Source organism: Hibiscus syriacus, unplaced genomic scaffold (genome assembly GCF_006381635.1).
Source record: "Hibiscus syriacus cultivar Baekdansim isolate YM2019G1 unplaced genomic scaffold, ASM638163v2 tig00000340_pilon, whole genome shotgun sequence".
Classification (NCBI taxonomy): domain Eukaryota; kingdom Viridiplantae; phylum Streptophyta; class Magnoliopsida; order Malvales; family Malvaceae; genus Hibiscus; species Hibiscus syriacus.
In genome coordinates, this window is record NW_024061783.1 from 516,535 (window position 1) to 536,045 (window position 19,511).

At 36.6% G+C, this 19,511-nt stretch overlaps 1 protein-coding gene and 1 pseudogene across 1 annotated transcript; both read right to left on the minus strand.

Moving 5' to 3' along the window:
- Positions 1–3,769: 3,769 nt before the first annotated feature.
- LOC120180996 lies at positions 3,770–6,978 on the minus strand (annotated as a pseudogene).
- Positions 6,979–7,371: 393 nt separating this feature from the next.
- LOC120192412 (mitogen-activated protein kinase kinase kinase 1-like) lies at positions 7,372–8,118 on the minus strand. The gene is given in 2 exon segments (XM_039195225.1): positions 7,372–7,836; positions 7,838–8,118. Coding segments are annotated over 2 exon segments (717 nt in total). The 3' UTR covers positions 7,372–7,400.
- Positions 8,119–19,511: the final 11,393 nt, after the last annotated feature.

Below are 19,511 nucleotides of genomic sequence, written 5' to 3' on the forward strand. Positions count from 1 at the left end.
TGATCACTTGTATTTGTATCTTGTCTATTTTTTCTCATTAATTTATATAATACAATATAAGGTTGTTTAAAGTAGACGTTAGCATGATGTTGAGATATGATAGTCGTTTGAGATTCTAAAATTATATTTTTATCATATCACAACTTTTGTTAATTGTTGAATCGGAGGTTTTAAAATTATTGATTTAGAGGGGAATAGAACTAGGACTAATGATTGGAAGGGGTTAATCATGGATTGGTTCAAGTGATAAGTAGTTTGATATTGTTTAAGTAACGTATCGAGTTTGAGTCCTTGTGTATGTAGAAAATTCATGCTGGGGGATCCACTCACCAAAATCATATGTGCAACGCTGGTCGGTCTAGATTAGTCGATGACTCAAGGCGAAGCCTTAGAACCAAGAGGACAACAAAAAAATTGTATTTTATTCAAATTCAAATTAAAACAATATATTAATACGTAAAATACTATTATACTAAAAAATTAGGAGGAACAATGAACCCATCCTTGATTAGTGAAAAAGTTTAAGAATATTTATTTATACAAATGGATATGTATCTCTAAATCTTATTAGAATTAGGGATATGATTTAATTAGGACATGTAGGTTAGGCTACCTTATTAAATAAATAACGTTACTATATATGATAGTAATCATAATAATTTTTAATAGATAATAATAATTAAATAACTATCTTATAGAACCAATAGGGTTTATTCAAGTGTTAAGCAGCTTGATTCTGCTTAAGTAGGTCTCGAGTTCGAATCCATGTGAATGTAGAAAATTCTCATTGGAAGACTCATCTACCAAAACCAAGTGTGCGACCCAGATCAGTCCGAATTAACCAAGACGAAACCTCGAGAATCAAAATAAAAATAAAAAACTAGCTTATAGTAGGTCTTTACAAAAGCTTCTTCTAATATACAAATTTCTAAATTCTTGGCAAAATTTATAAAATACCTCACGACCAAGATCCTCTTGGGATTTCATTAGCCTTTTTTTAATAAAACCACTAATACAAACAAACTTTTTAAACTCGACTATTCATTATGTTTTAAATTCGACCTTTTCCATTAAAAAATTGATAGTTTTTTAAGTTGAATGTTAACATGATGACAGTGATATGATAGTCGTTTGAAATTCTATGATCAAATTTTATCATATTATAATTAGCAGGTTAACGTTAAGCTCATAATACCATCATTTTTAAAGGAAAATGATGAGTTATGATCATAATAAATAATCAGATGATCATTTTGAAGCTTTTAATAGTCGAATGGCTTAATAAAGCACTATCCTATAGTCAGGGGGACCATTTGTGTACTATACCCAAAATTTAAAGTCTCCAATGCAAATTTTAAAGGTTCAGTAAGTGAATGAAAATGTCTTAAAAATTAAGAGAACTCAGTTGTCGACAGTGACCTTAATAAAAGAAATTAAAATGTAATTATTTCAATATAAATATTAAAAAGTAAGGGTAAACTATGTAAGTAGTCCCCTATGTTTAGGGGTGTGACTGACTTTGGTCACCAATTTAAACATTAAGGAGAAATGGTCCTTAATATCAATCCATTCGATTTTAGTCCCTCAGCCGTTAACTCCCATTCGATTTTAGTCACTCAGACTTGTTAGGGACTTAAACAAAAGGGGTTTATGAAAACATAAGGGATATATGCATAGTTTACCCAAAAAGTAATGATCAAAATAAAAGTATCCTAAATTTAGATACATCCAATGTAATTTACCTTACAAGAGGGGTCCTATGGCAAGTTGGTGGGTCTCCCATTAATTGGGCTTAGGACATGTCCATGATTTTAATAATATTTCAAGTCAAGGAAAGATGATCTTTAAATGTTTTTGTCGGTATCGAAGGTTTCGAGAAGTTTGCAATTGGGCCCCTAAAGACACATTTGACTTCTATCACGTTCCTTTAGTTAAAAAAACTATATCTAAAAAAGATACTGACCCCATTTAATAATTCTTAATTCCACCCATATGAGTTAAAAGTTTGTCGATATTTATTATAGTTTACCCTAAAATCATATTAAGCTTTCACCACCGATGTTACTTAACTCGAATAATTAGAGTTATACATATCGGATTGAGCTTTATCAACCATATCAAAATATATTAAGGGTTAACTATATCGGGGACCACTTAACAATAACCCCTTTTCTTTTTGACCACCATTTTTGAATTTTTATCAATCGGGTCATTTAACTATTTAAATGCATTCAATTAAGTCACATGTCGTTAACATTTGACGGAAGTGATGATGTGGCAATTGATAAAATTGGTAGAATTACACATTTAGTCACTCTTAGTTATATACTCTATTAATTTGGTCATAGTTTTAATATATTAAAATAAATTTAACCATCGAATCAAACAGTGCCATGTGTTATCATCTAATTGGAGGATTTAATTTAATAGATTTATTTTCCACCAATTAGAGGGTTACCCTATGGTGGGAAGAAAATTGAGAACGCTTAAGGGTGCCTTAGTATTGGATCCTGTGTTCACTGGGTGAGAAGGATAAAGCTTAACCACCGGGTAAAGTTAGTGACTTGGTATAAAATGGCCTAAGAGTGGTATATATCTTGTATCCTCGCATAATCTTAATTTTTTTTTAATTTTATCTTAAGAGTGGTATATAGTTTTTAAAGTTATGATAAAATTAAAGTTCAAAAATATTTTTTAAAGTCATGATAAAATTAAAAAAATATTTTTAAAGTTAAGATAAAGTTAAAAAATACTTTTTAAAATTAAGGTAAAGTTAAAAATATTTTTGGTTTATTCAAAAAAAGAATTTAAGATTACACTCAAATACAAAATATATACCACCCTTAGTCCATTTTAAACCAAACTATGAGTTTTGCCCTAGTGGTTAAGCTTTATCCTTCACACCTCTTGAACACAGGATTGAATCTCATTGCCCCCTCATTTTCGGCGTTCTAAATTTTCTTTCCACCATCACCATCTAATTGGAGGATTTAATTTTAATAGATTTATTTTAATTTAATAGATTTATTTTAACATGTTAAAACTATGACCAAATTGATAGAGTATATAACTAAGAGTGACTAAATGTGTAATTCTACCAATTTTATTAACATCCACATCATTATTTCTGTTAAATGTTAACGAAAATGACTGAATTAAATACATTTAAATAATTAGTGACTCGATAGATAAAATTTAAAAATGATGATAAAAGTAAAAAGAGACTATCGTTTACCCATATATTAAAGAGAGAATTTGAGAGTTGTTTGTCAGTAAGGTAGGCGTCAACTTGCATCCATCGGAGCACACATCTTGGATAACGTAATTACGGAATTCAATACATAAAAGAGCGAACATAAAATATTATGTTAAGAAGAACGAATTTAAACTTAAGAGAGTATATCACTTACTTACAGTTTACCCAAAGGCTGCGATGATAAAGAGTTGTCAGCAAGTTTTACGGCCTACCAGATTGCCTATTTTGTCTATATGTCGGACAGGGAGACATACAGCCTTAGACCCACGTGAATGTCCACTTCTCTCTTTCAATAAGAAGATATTGAATTTCTCCGATTAAATCAGACAGGCTCCTCATGCTGTTTAGCAGAAGTGTACCTGTTGAGGGAATTTAGAACAGTGTTTTCTTGAAAGAATTTGCTGAGCCGCATGTTTTTTTTTACAAGTGGTAGAATCTGACAAGTTTGTTCAGATATCTATAAAAGATTGCAAAGAATCACACACAATTTAATTTAATTAGCCCCTCGGTATACTTACTTGAACAGATAAGGACATCTCATTTCCCATATTTCTTTTGCACCTTTCTCATTTCATTTTCCAATCACTGTGGGCAATGGCGAGAACTAGGCATTGGATTGAATTGATTTGGGTCAGGCTAATCTGTATTAGATCACTATTTAAATAGATTAAATGTTCAAAGATCGATCACGAGTTTCCATCGATATTTTTTCTGGCAAAGGCTGCATACATGAAAGGGTTCATTCCTCTAGGATCGCGTGTCCGAGATTCGTGGCAAGAGCTAGTCTAACTGAGTTCAAGGCCTCGGGTGGTAACTCGGATTCTATGAGGAGCCTCGCCATTGACAAATCTTGTAGTTTGGTTAATAGAAGATTTGTCTGAGACACATTCAACACGGGACGATCCTTCCAATTAAGCAGCTTCAACTACAAAAGTAACAAAAACCAATAGGACAGTAGCCAGTTAAGCCGTGCATGGCAGCAGATGTGATGAAAGTTCAACACCGCAAGCGACAATCTGTATTGAGATAGATCGGTGCTTACCGAATCATAAAGAAGAGGCAGGTAAAAGCGTTGAGGTGTGGAAGGGTTTTTCATAAGCTGTATGTAAGAGATTCCATAGCCATGCATTGCTCTTGATGAAGATAAGAAGTACAAAAAATAGATAGGCGAGAATATGTACCGATATAAGAGATTCCACAGCCTGCCGAGCAGTGTCTGTAGTTTTCCCGTCATACACATGCTGAAGCGATTTCTTGAAGTCTCTATATCTGTGATGTCCAAGGTTATGGGTTCGGGCTTAAGAGCGAGTACTCAGGGTAAATTAACACAGTAGCTTTCTAGCAGCATGATAATTCAACTGAAAACGATGACAGAAAATCCTTGTGTAGGAAATCTAGTCTGCCAGCAGTCTTAGAATCCGACCCCAATAGCTGAATTAACCCTTCCCATTGCTGTGAAGATAGAGGGTGGATCAAGTAATATCCCGTAAAAAATAATTTCTGAATATAAAAGATCTTTCTTGAAAAGGAAAGCTTTCGAGGTCGTTTATACAATTTACCTTGAAACTCTCATCAGAGATTGCTTTTCCGACTGAATCAAACAACTGAGCTATCCTATTAAGACGATATTCATCCCGAGCTTGCTGAAGCCAAAACATCCTGAACCTTTCCGGCCATGCTTCCAGTAGTGTACTCCAGCAATCTAAACATGGACACCGAGAATCCTTAAACTGATGCTAACAAATTCAATCATCACATTACCACAAAATTTTTCAACAGGTGGGGAAACACAATTTCCAAAAGAGAAAGGCAAGCTTCTTGGTCAAACGCATACGTGGCCTTTTAAATGAGAACAGCAAATGCCTCTACTAGACCATTCTCTGTCTGTTGACATGAAAAAGAGGCATCAAATACATAGATTTCATTCTTATAGCAAAAATACTGGTCTCAGTAACATGCACAGAACACCTTCAGAAAAGTGAGTGGGTAAAATGCGTGACGCGTGGAACTGGAAATGCAAAGAAGATAGGGAACTACTTTGTTGAAACAACCAAAAACAGAACTAGTATAACAGCAACTGTTTCCAAGTTATAACGCATTTGGTCAAATAACTGAACAAAGACTTGCACGAACTCTTAATTACTAAAATGGTTTGATGAACCTAAAGTAAAAAGAGCTACTTTTGGATGCAATGCATAACAATCTATCTAGTACCAACCTCGCGATTGCTGAGTTGTTCTAATTGATAAGATCCATGCAAGCGCAACATTTTAACCTGCTATGAAAATATAAAACTGCATCCAATCATAACATACCACTAAAAAGGAACCTAACATGCTTTCATAATTTATTAACATATAAAACCACAGTAATACTGTTAGACACATACCACAATATCTAGCCAACCCACAGCAAGTGCTGATGACATAACTTCCCAGTATTTGGGATTATTCTCCACAACCTAATAAATAAAATGATTAAATAACACCATCTTAGATGAATATAGAAGATTACAAATCAGTCAAACAACTCACAAGTGACAGCCTAAACTCTAGACTGCGTTAGTACCATCTAAAGAAGTTAACTTCATAAGGAAAATAAGGTTAATTATTTCAGGACCTGCAAGTTTACAAGTTCTTCTTGAAAATCAACAAGCTTTGTGAGCACTGTTGGTATGTTCCCGAGAAAAGGCTATCGTAGTCCTGCCAAGAAACAAATTGCTTATTAGTAAACAAAAACTTTAAAACCAACACAATGTAAACTTAATGGATATGGTGAAAAAAAGGTAGGAATTTACAGCTAACCAATCAAACAAGGCGTTCAGGTAACCATGACTGAGATTGCTTTTTCAGCATAAAATATTTCCAATAGCTCCCACGCAGCCTTTAAACTAGTGGTTCCTCTCCTTTCTGAGAGGGGGAAAAAAGGGTAACTTGAAATTAAACAAAAGTTCCTAGATTAAAACCTTCCAGCTTAACTATTAGATTAACACATTCTCCTTCTCCCTCCTTTCCATTCTTCATACCAAGCAGAGCAAAATGTCCGGCACAAAAAAAAAAAAAAAAGAGAAATTACCACTATGACTGACTTCGGGTCGTCAATAACGGAACTGAATCCGATTTCTGACTACCAAGAAAGGAATTTATGTCTTTTCTGTACTCCATTATGTAATCCCACCTGAACACAACAAATTCAATATTTCCAGAACAAAAGAAAATAAACTCCAAGCATATTTTAAATAAAAATGAAAATCTGAAAACCATTACCAGTCAGCACCGTAAGGTGAAGAATTCATGGACATTTTCGACAAGCTGGAGACGGCGTTTTTTCTGCTTTGGAGTAGAGCAAAAGGAGAGACCGAACCGTAGGCGATCCTCAGCCACCGAGCATCACTTCTACTATTTTTCCACCTGCATCGGCTTCAATGGGGAAGGAGCGGCGAAAACCGAGACCCGAAGGGCGTGCCGCGTGACCATGAGATGGAGAGTCTAGAGATTGGAGACTTCCAGGCCATGGTGGAGGGGATACCAGCCGAACCTGTGAATTGGGAAAATCGGAACTAAAGAACCGCTGCCGGAGTCTGACGGACGCCGGGAATCTCTTTTCGCCAGTAAATCAGTGAGTGAGTGTGCGAGTCTCAGAGCATTAGGGTTTGGATTAAATTTGACATGTGTGTGGTTACGCAGAAAATACCGAAGAGTAAATTTCAAAATTATATCCATGTCATAAGTTAGATTATGGTTCGGGTTAATTTCGGTTCCGATTGATTTCGATTCGGGTCAAATTGGATATAGACTTATATTATGTCAGTTAAATATAAATCAGGTATGGTTTGAGTTTCGGATCAAATTTAATTATGTTTGGGTTAATATCGAATATGAATTAGATAAATCAGTTCAAATAATCAAGTTTAGGTCAAGTTCAATGATCTAATTATATAAGATCAATTTGAATTTGAATATAAAATATGTAAGTCAATTTTTTATTATATTTCAAACAATGAAACAATTAGCAAACTACTTTAATACTAAATGAATTATCCATTAAGAATTTTTAAGAATATTGCAAATACACAATTAATCGTTAAAAAGCATACAATTCATAGTTGACATTCCTTCTATCCTAAAGCTAAACGTAAAACAAATCATCCCGTACATAGGCTGCCGCCGCCGCCGCCGCCGCCGCCTTCAGCCTCGTCCCGACCAATATAAGCAGCCAAATTCATATACTTCTCTTGATCACTACTCCACCTTGCACGGCAAATCACACAATTACCCGACCTCCTCCCACGGCTCCTCTTCCACCTCATCAAGCATTCTTCGTGAATCAGGTTCCGACAGGTGGAACAAGCCGCCGCCTTGTCTCCTTTCTCCATTTCCTCCAAGCAGATGGGACACACTGTTCCTTCTTCGATCTCCTTAACATCCCCCGACCCGCCATGCTTCTTCTTCTCAGAGAAAAGCTGGTGGAACCTCTCGCGTAGGCTGGCCCCCGCTAATGCTTCCGGCGACGTAGGCGTCCGGAGAAGGTGGCTCAGTCGACACGACCTCAGAGTCCGCCTCCGGAGACATGTGTCATCGAGAGACACCCAATGCCCGGATCAAAACGAATAGGATGTGTTTACACGGGGTCGTACGGTCGGGACACGTGCACGAAGGGGTCGAAGTTAACGTCATCGTGTAAACGTTTCCCGTGGCACCTAAGACGAAGAAGTCGGAATCGGATCTGTGGAGGAGGAAGAGCGGGTGACGGAGTGCTCGAGCTATTCGTTCGACGCTGGGTCGAGTCGGTTTGAATCGGGGATGTGATATGTTTGGTCCTAGGGTTGCTGTTGACGAAGATGAACTAGAAACGGGGTCCATGATTGGATTAATGAACAAAATGACGGCAAAATCTGCCATTTTAAGAGACTTTGGGGGGGGGTTTGAGATTCTTTGGTTAAAATTGAAGGACAAGACAAGCATGGCGGCATTGTCGGGGAAACACTGTGACGATGGCATATTGTGTGTGTATAATTAGGTTGATTAAGGAGCAAGTTAGAGGCATGGAATGGTTGTAAATATTAGGTTGAGGGTAAGGCAAGTTATAGCACGTCGTGAAGGAAATCGAAATCGAAATAACCCGAACTTAAAACGATTTAAATTTGAAATAAATTAAATCTGAGTGTTAAACTCGTATGATAAATTGAAGTCGATTGATAAGCCATGTCACACGAGCGAAATTTCACATAAAACGTATAATTTTATACTATTTTATATTGAATAAATATATGTTCGATTTGTTTATACACGAAAAGTTCAATTAATCAAATCCAAAAGATGTTGCTAACAAGTTTAGAAACTATTTTGGCGACAATATAAATAAGAGAAAATCGCCTCAGTGACCAAAAAAAAGTTATAATATACGATTTTAACCAACTTTTTTTGGATTTGCCAAAATGACCAACAAAATCGCAACGCGAAATAAAAATCGCAACGCGATCCCCAGAATCGCAAATCAGTTTCCAGAATCGCAACGCGATTCTTGAAAATCGCGATGCGATAGTACAAATTCGCATTGCGATTTTCCATAATCGCAACGCGAATATGAAAATCGCAACGCGAACACATAAATCGCAACGCGTATCCGTAAATCGCAACGTGTATCCGTAAATCGCAACGCGTATGGGTAAATCGCAATGCGTATCCGTATATCGCAACGCGTATCCGTAAATCGCAACGCGTATCCGTAAACCGCAACGTGTATCCGTAAATCGCAACGCGTATCCGTAAATCGCAATGCGTATCCGTAAATCGCAACGCGTATCCGTAAATCGCAACGATAATCCGTAAATCGCAACGCGTATCCGTAAATCGCAACGATAATCCGTAAATCGCAACGAGAATCTGTAAATCGCAACGATAATCCGTAAATCGCAACGAGAATCTGTAAATCACAACACTGAAATTTTGGGTATATAACACTGAAATCATAAACTAAATCCCTAAATCGCAACTCATTCCATCTCCATCTATCACTCTCTCGGCGACATCCGTTCCTATATCCAACGACATCCTTCCCCATCCGGCAACAGGTCTTAGTTTCGCATCTCGTTTGTTTAGTTACAACCATGAAATCATCTAATGTTGATCATGTTTGGATAGATTTGTGTTTTGGAGGGTCATGGGATAATGTTAATGGTGTTTTACAATATAGCCTTTACCCATAAATCTTCAACTAAAATTGTCTTTACAAAAGTTAACTTATGAAACTCTAATGCTACGTGTTTCAAATAAATTGAATTTAGAGCCCTAAGTGGATTTAGGCTATCTTATCAGAGAATGGTAAAGTTTATTTGTTAACCGACAATGAAGATGTTGAACGATTCATTGCTTACATTAGTGTTTCACAAGATGTTACATTGTATGTTGTTGAACCTAGAAGTAGTATTGTTGGGTCAGTAGCGGTAGTAATCAACTAAGTTTTTCTCAAAACCCACAACCTTTCTCTAATCCAAATCCCAATCAACTTTCAGCACCAAATTCCGGTTTTCGTATTGACCAGTTAGACGATGATGAGCCAACAGAAAAAATTGTGAGTACTAGTCAGTATTCGAAATTTGGTCTTGGTCAATATCCGGACTTTGATATTGGTCAATACACGGATTTGATGATGTTTCAGAAGAAGAAACAGACCATGCGTGTAATGATATTGATATTGGTCAATACCCGAATTTTGATGATGAAACAGCCGTTGCCGAAGAATGTAATGTTGATGATAATGAGGAGGAAGTTACGACTGTGAATGAACATGTTGAACATCCATTCTGTAATTCATATAATCCTGAAGAAGAAAAGAAGAAGAAAAAGTCCCCGAAGAAAAGAAAATGCCACGGGCGTATAACTGGAATATGCCAGAATTACTTCAGATACCGGAAGAAGAGTTGATAAAGAAAGCAGTTGATTGTTACACAAAAGTTATTCGTATCAAGAAAGATGATTGTTTTGATACAAAGGAAGACTTGAAGATAGCTTTATATACGAAATGTGTGGAAGATGGCTATCAACTAAAAGTTAACAAATCAAGCAAAGATCGTTTCGAAACAAGGTGTATGATTGACAAAAACTGTACGTGGCGTATGATTGCAAAGAGAATAAAAGATTGCAAAATGTTTCAAGTTAGGACTTTTATTGATAAACATACATGTTCAAGAACCCAAGTTTTTCCTCACCATAGACAGGCAAACAAAAAGGTGTTGGGTGGTTTTCTGGCTGAGTTAATGTTTTTGAATGGCAGGGTATATCGGGGACATGAAATTATGACTGACATGAATGCTCGGTTCAAGATTAGTATATCATATTCTCAAGCTTGGAGAGCCAAATGTTATGCCTTGGAATTGTTGAGGGGGTCGCCAGAAGCATCGTTTGCCCAACTGCCGGCTTATTGTCACAATTTAAAGCTGAAAAATCCTGGGTCGGTAACTCATATCAAAACAGATAGAGATGGACGCTTTGAGTTGCTGTTTATCGCCATTGGTGCTACGGTTAGTAAATCAATATAATTTGTTGACTCATTTTTGTTAGTTACATGCATTTCACATTTAAATGATTATATTTCTTGTGTATATTATTTTGTAGATTCGTTCGTTATTACTTGCATGCGCCCAGTTATAGTTGACGGAGCACATTTGAAAGGTCGATACCTTGGAGTAAACTTATTAGCAGTAGCCATGGATGCTAACAATGGGATATTGCCAATAGCTTACGGGGTTGGCAAATCTGAAACCTCTGATTCATGGACATGGTTTATGGGGCATCTTAGGGATTGCATAGGTCCTATTAGCAATCTGACAATCATATCCGATAGGGCAAACTCAATTGACAACGCTGTTAGAAGGTGTTTCCAGATGCTTTTCATGGACTTTGTGGTGTTCATTTGTATAGAAATCTAAAATCAAGGTCTGCTGGTATAAAAAAGCACAAATGGACATACTGGAAGGCTGTAAAAGCTTATCGGGAAGTGGATTTCAATAAGCATATAAATTGTTTAAGACGTGTTTTGCCTCAGTGTGCTCAAACACTAGAAGATGTCGGGTTTGAAAGATGGTCAAGAGTACATCAACTTGGAGCAAGATATGGTTTCATGACGTCTAATAGTGCAGAATCAATCAACGCTCTAAGTCGTCATTCCGGAAATTACCCATTACTATGTTAATGGAGTTTTTTCGAGCCTCTATTCAACAGTGGTACTACAAGAAAGAAACCATGCAGGTATTATTTCTTTGAATTCGTAACTTATCATATTTATATTTTACTAAGTATTGTTTATTTAAATTTACAGGAACATTGGAACATCGTGTTACACCATGGACTGAAAAAAAGATAACGAACGTGTTGTGAAGTCAACGTCATGGAGAGTTGAACCATGTTCAAACACTTTGTTTCAAGTACCGGATAATAACTTAAATGGGCTAGTCGATCTAAATGCAAAGACTGTAGTTGTATGAAATGGCAAACATCTGGTTATCGTGTGGCCATGTTATAAAAGTTGCTCTTCATTTAAACCAAGATGATTCAAGCGCATACGCTATGGATTGCTACACTACAGAAGTTTATCGACAGACTTATGCCGAGATTGTCTACCCTATTCCACATCCTTCTGAGTGGGACATACCAGATGACTTACAAACAGTTTTGCCACCAGCCATGGACAGAAGGCTACCTGGCCGACCAAAAAGTCACGATCGTATACCGTCTAAGGGTGAAGAGAAGAAGAGATCGACATGTAGTCGGTGCAAGGAAAGTGGTCATACAAGGTTGACATGTGGATCACCAGTGCCATCAAAATCATCTTTTCCTCTACCAAAATATGGATCCTCATCAAAATCCAAAGCTCATATGGTGTGAACTTTGTATTATGTAAACGTTGTTATTCAGTTGTATTATGTAAACGTTTTAACATTTAACATTTATGTGTATTATGTAAACGTTGCCATCAAAAGCTCATATGCAAACGTTGTATTATGTGGATTTTATGTGTGAACTTTTAACATTTTCAGTTGAATTAATGACTCAGGCAACCATTTTGACTTAACCAACTCTTGTTATTCAGTTGTTATCACTATTAGGCATGCATTTGACTATCGCAACACGGAAAATACAATCGCAACGCGAAATGAAAATCCCAACAAAAATCGCAATGCGGAAATGAAAATCGCAACGAGAGAATCGCAATGCGAAATGAAAATCGTAATGCGAAATGAAAATCGCAACGAGAGAATCGCAATGCGAAATGAAAATCGCAATGCGAAATGAAAATCGCAACGAGAGAATCGCAATGCAAAATGAAAATCGCAATGCGAAATTAAAATCGCAATACGAAATGAAAATCGCAATGCGAAATGAAAATCGCAATGCGAAATGAAAATCGCAACGAAAGAATCGCAATGCGAAATGAAAATCGCAATGCGAAATGAAAATCGCAACGAGATAATCGCAATGCGAAATTATAAACGCATTGCGATTTTCATTTCCGCATTGCGATTTTCATTTCGCATTGCGATTCTCTCGTTGCGATTTTCATTTCGCATTGCGATTTTCATTCGCATTGCGATAGTCATTTTGCCTTCAACATAATGCAGATGAAATCAACAAAATCAACCATTACATTTCAATCAATTAAACAAGCACAAATAAGAATTATGTTCGCATCAATTACACAAATCAACTTTACAAATCATCTTTTACAAATCAATTAAACAATCAAAAATTGAATCAACTTTTACAAATCAATTAAACAATCAAAAAACAATCAATTAAACTATTGAATCAACTTTTGCAGCTCGACATCATTTCACGCAGTTCACTTCTGAGATTAACCTGCAGAAACCAAACATTTGTTCAAACAACACTTTCTACGCAAATTATTGAATTCTAATTACTTAACCAAACATTTCATTTATAAGTATATAAACTTACCAATTGTTTATGGACATTTTTATAACGCGGATGCAGGTGGCAGCGTCTCGTATATATCGATTTAGCCATATAATGCCGAAACCACAAGCCTACTGCAGCTTTATCTCTATCGGTGGGAGGTAGATACTTGATGCTTCCCGTCGTCAAACGCTCCAACGCCAAGCATACGAGAGGACCACAATCTCCTCTGGCTCCGCTCGTTGTTGTGGCGCGGTCTCGTCTCTAATAACTGTAATATTGAGCTTCTTTGGCTTCTTGTTTCCAGAACGTCCAATAATTGATCGCATCCAAGAATTTAGCCAAATGAGAGCTCCATCCCTTAATAACATCTCTTAAATCAGCCAATGATATGTAATTTATCATGCTGTCATACACTATTGTCTTAAGGGATGGGAGCTGAAGCTCGACGAGAATCCAATGTTACGTTCCAAAACAGGGATAAACACCTGCAATCATAAGTAATAATTCATTCATTTGCGCACTTATTTCATAAAACCTTTAAACTCAATCTAAAATAAATACTAACCTTATCGACCTCCCACCATGCAGGATAAAGTTTAGCTTGTCCATTGCCCAAATCAAATGATTCATCTCGTGCATTCTTCAAGTGAACGGCGTGAAAAGACGTCGGCATTATTGTATATCGTATTTTTATTTTTCTTAAGTTTTCTTATTATTAGAAGACGTGTCACCCACGCATCGATATGCTGTTTTACAAAAAAATATTAGTGACTTACATAAATTTAAAAAAAAAATTAATCAAATTGAAATATAAGAAAAATATAAGACTTACCCCCCCATCGAAATAGCCATTGTCTTCGACCCCTAATAATACGCCCCACCAAGGCCGTTCAAGCAACAAAAAGATATCATCGGTGAGCTTGCATATGTCAGTGAAACCCCCTTGCTCCGCTCATGTAGATAAAAATCAACTGCGGTCTTAGCCCAAAGGGTGTTATCCAAAATTGTGTCCGGTAGTTGTTCCCTCTTCAGATACCGGTATGGTACTGGCCGGTAACTCATACGAGAGCCAACTCTCATCCATCATGTCCGGAACCGGTGGGGGTTTCTCAATACTTCGATATATACCCCATGTGAATCGGGCTCTGGAATGGTGGGAGGGACCTCTTCAACGATGACAGTTGCCTCTTGAACGGTGGGAGGGGACTCCGAGGAATGATATGGGGGGCCTCTTCAACGATAGGAGTGGACTCTTGAGGGATGACAGGCGAGTCGAGCTTCTTCTTGCGGTGTCTTCGCACTATTGGGGTGTACGGAGACTTAATAGCACGTGCACGCTGTCTGATGCGTGAACTCCGTCGTGCAAGCATAACCCGACGTAAAGCATCCACTCTATCGGGCCGCTAAATAAATAAAAAAAATCAGTAAATAAACAGACATGATATTTAAACAGTGAAAACAAAGACAAATATGTTTCAAACTTGCATTGTATTCACCCAAGTCATTATTCTATCATAGTTCACAAAATGCATCAGATAACAAAGAAAAATATGTTTCAAACTAATACCCTGAAGTTAGTATTTGTCTTTGATTTGTCTATTGGTTGAAGTAATGCAATCCATTCAAGTTTCAATTTGCAGAAGAAGAAATAGTTTACTTTCGCAACACGAAACTTAAAATCGCAACGCGAAACCAAAATCGCAACGCGAAATGAAAATCGCAACGACAGAATCGCAACGCGAAATGAAAATCGCAACGAAAGAATCGCAACGCGAAATGAAATCGCAATGCGATTTTGGTTTCGCGTTGCGATCTTGTCGTTGCGATTTTGGTTTCGCGTTGCGATTCTGTCGTTGCGATTTTCATTTCGCGTTGCGATTTTGGTTTCGCGTTGCGATTTTAAGTTTCGTGTTGCGAAAGTAAACTATAAATTCTTCTGCAAATTGAAACTTGAATGGATAAATTTACTTTCAACCAAAAGACAAAACAAAGACAAATACTATTTCACAGTGTTAAAGAATACACAGTTTAGCAGAATTGGCAGCAACCGAACAAATTTACTTTCAACCAAAAGACAAAACAAAGACAATACTATTTCACAGTGTTAAAGAATACACAGTTTAGCAGAATTGGCAGCAACCGAACAAATTTACTTTCAACCAAAAGACAAAACAAAGACAAATATATTTCACAGTGTAAAGAATACACAGTTTAGCAGAATTGGCAGCAACCGAACAAATTTACTTTCAACCAAAAGACAAAACAAAGACAAATACTATTCACAGTGTTAAAGAATACACAGTTTAGCAGAATTGGCAGCAACCGAATAAATTTACTAAGCAATCTAAGTGAAATGGCTAATCTAAGTGAAATTACGAGTAAATTATCATTAAGTAAATATGGAAAATCTTAAACTTACCTCGTTGCGTAGAGTATGAACCTCATTCTGCAACGATACTATCATCTCACGTAGAGCGGCAACCTCACCACGTAAAGTTGACACCTCCACACGCCATGCACCATCGTTATCGCGTAGAGTACCGATCTCCTCACGCAAGGCATTGACCTCACGTAACTCCCTTGACTCATCCCGTTGAGGTGGAGGTGGAGAACAGGGAGATAGGAGTCGTGGCATCTTTGCCGGTCGCCTATCATGAGGTGATGGTGGAGAAGAGGCTCGATGATGTGACGGGATAGGTGATGGCTCTCGTTCTAGGTGTATAGTCGTCACGATCGGGTGATGGCTCTAGGTGAGGTGATGGCTCTCGAATTGGAGGAAGTGGATGCTGCTCATCATCCGTGCCATCAAAAAAACTCTGACTAGCTTGCCACCAATCAGTGGCAAGCTCTTCCTCCGTGGGTGACAGTCTTTGTAATGGAATGTTGGCCTCCTAAAAATATAAAAACTCAAACAAAGTTAAACGTCTACTATTAATAACTTGTTTATATATATATGAAAGTATTGTGTTAACTTACATTATTTATTGTGGCATGGTATTAAGTCTTCCCAATCCAACAGAGTTTTCCTCTTCCAGGAAATAGCCCTGGGAATATCATTTGACGTTTTATTGCATATGTACGCATGCTGGGGAAAGCCTCGATATCCAAATCTACAAACAATATAATAACAAATTAGTAATTGTTAAATAATTAATTATAATTTTAGAAACATTATATAGAAATTCTTACCTTAAAGGCCCAAACAAAGCCTGACAAAGTGTATTTGGACCCATCGCCCCGCAAACTTTTGCGGTCATCAAAGGCAGACGACAACTTAGTCCAGGTAGCTTCCATATATACGAACCCACGGAAACAGATTCCATGCATTCAGGTCCTCTACCAATATTATTAGCTCCGATGAATAGGTTGTCTGGCCTCTCTGCCTAAAAAGCCGGCATACACAAGTAGTAGAAGGCATACTCGGACAACATCGACGTCTTCCATCCGAGTGAAACCAGCTTTCTTATTAAATAATTTCTTCAGGTCGTCGACATGTAGGTTCGGCTTCTCCATTGACTCATCCGGAAAAAACCCGGGATAACCATGATGGGCGGGCGATATGACGAGGTACCGGCCTACATCATCGTGTCCGAATCGTAGACCAGTGATTAAGCAGAACTCCTTCCGCCCAAAGCAAGTATACGCTGGTGGAAAATGAAACCATATCTCTTCCTCACCACGTTGTATACTGTCGGGTAGATTTGATGTCATGGTCTGAAGCCACAAATGGGTCAAATTAGCATCTCCACCCGGATGTACTCTCAGCCATGGCCCGAAGCAGGTTTCCTCAAACAATTGTCTTTGAGCAGGTGAAAGCTTCTTTGCAATTGTAGTGGCCAGGCTGACTTTATTTCTCAAGGTCAATTGAGCCGAAAAAAATTTCTACAAAAACAATAACATACCAAGTTAGATACCAAAAACTACACTGTGAAGATATACCAAAAACAATAAACATAAAAAGTAGTAGTTTATTCTTGAAACTAAAATTTGCAACACTGTTTTGTCTTTTGGTTGAAATGAAAATCGCAACGAGAGAATCGCAACGCGAGATGACAATCGCAACGAGAGAATCGCAACGCGAAATGAAAATCGCAACGAGAGAATCGCAACGCGAAATGAAAATCGCAATGCGATTTTGGTTTCGCGTTGCGATTCTCTCGTTGCGATTTCCATTTCGCGTTGCGATTCTCTCGTTGCGACAGTCATTCTCTCGTTGCGATTTTCATTTATCTCGTTGCGACTCTTCTGCAAATTGAAACTTGAATGGATTGCATTACTTCAACCAAAACAGAACAAACAAAGACAAATACTAACTGAAAATCGCAACGAGAGAATAGCAACGCGAAATGAAAATCGCAACGACAGAATCGTAACGCGAAATGAAATCTAAGTGAAATGGTTAATCTATTTGAAATGACCAGTAAACTTATCATCAGTTTCAATATGAGAAACCTACAATAATGCAAACATTCAAAATAAAATAATTAAAAAAACTAACCCTCGGAGGTTGATTTTCCATTTCTGAATATTGTGAGGGATTTGACCGTGAATGGTTGTGAGGGATTTCGCCGGAGATGGGGACGGAAATCTTCGGAGATGGGGCGGATTTCTCGCCGTAGAGAGTGAGAGATGGAGATGGGACTGAGTTGTGATTTTAGGTTTTAGGTTATGAGTGCGATTACGGGATTTTGTCTTAATATTCTTTTGTAATTGAAAATAAAATACGCGTAGCGATTATAATGGCGCTTTAAATATCGCGTTGCGATTTACGGATACGCGTTGCGATTTTATGTATTATCGTTGCGATTTACGGATACGCGTTGCGATATACGGATACGCATTGCGATTTACCCATACGCGTTGCGATTTACGGATACACGTTGCGATTTACGGATACGCGTTGCGATTATGTGTTCGCGTTGCGATTTCATATTCGCGTTGCGATTTTGGAAATCGCAATGCGAATTTGTACTATCGCATCGCGATTTTCAAGAATCGCGTTGCGATTTTGGAAACTGATTTGCGATTCTGGAAACTGATTTGCGATTCTGGGGATCGCGTTGCGATTTTTATTTCGCGTTGCGATTTTGTTGGTCATTTTGGCAAATCCAAAAAAAGTTGGTTAAAATCGTATATTATAACTTTTTTTTGGTCACTGAGGCGATTTTCTCTATAAATAAAGGTCCCATAACTAATATGGCTCAAGGTTCTCAACAAGCTTAACTAAGTATTAAAAAATAGGATAAATTACGTGTTTAGTACCTAAACTATTAATTTTAGTCTGTTTAATATCTAAACTTTTACTTTTTAAAAAACTATACTTAAAGTTTACTTTTTGCTTCATTTTAATATTATCATTCGAAAATTAATGTTAAGTTTTGGATTTCCTTTTGAAAGTTTATGAACTAAAAGGGACTAAAACTGATAGTTTATGTACTAAACGTGTTAAGTTTTTAATAACATGATACTAAAATGAAATAAAAATTAAACTTTAGGTATAGTTTTAAAAAAATAAAAACTTAAGTACTAAAACAGACAAAAATTAATAGTTTAGATAATAAATGCATAATTTACCCTAAAAATACTAGGACAGAGACACAAGAGTCATTACAAAGGTGACCGATAATTTATTATATCTATAATATTAAGATTTTTTTTAAATGTATCTATAATGAGCCATTATCCTTTTATTATTTATTTCAGTTTTTTAAATTTTTAATAATTTGAAAAATGGAAAAACTAAATTTGAATTTCAATATTTAATTTAAATATTTATTAAATTATTATTAATTTGAAATTAGGTAAATTAAACCTTGGTCATTCGAAATTAGATAATTGTAACAAAACCAATCGTTTAGGAAATAGGCCCGTCAATGCGTTGTCGGCCCAGGCTTAGGTCTCTCATTATAATTTTGGGTAAAGTACGCATTTAGTATCTAAACTATAAGTTTTTATTCGTTTTGGTTTCTTTAAACACGTACTTAAAATTTAGTTTTCATTTCATTTTAGTATCCGTCGTTAAAAAGTTAATGTGCTTAGTACTAACTATAAATTTTAGTCCGTTTTAATATCTAAACTTCCATTTTTTTTCAAAATGTAACGTAAAATATTGAACGATGATACTAAAATGAAACAAAACTAAAGTTTTTACGACTAAGTACTAAAATGAAATAAAAACAAAATTTTAGGTATGATTTTCAAAAAAATAAAAGTTTAGGTACTAAAACAAACCAAAACTAATAGTACTTTCACTGGTGGAGGATCCACAGCTTGGTCATGGTGGGCATGCCCACCCTGAAATTCAAATTTTCTTTGATTAGTTATTTTTATTGATAGTG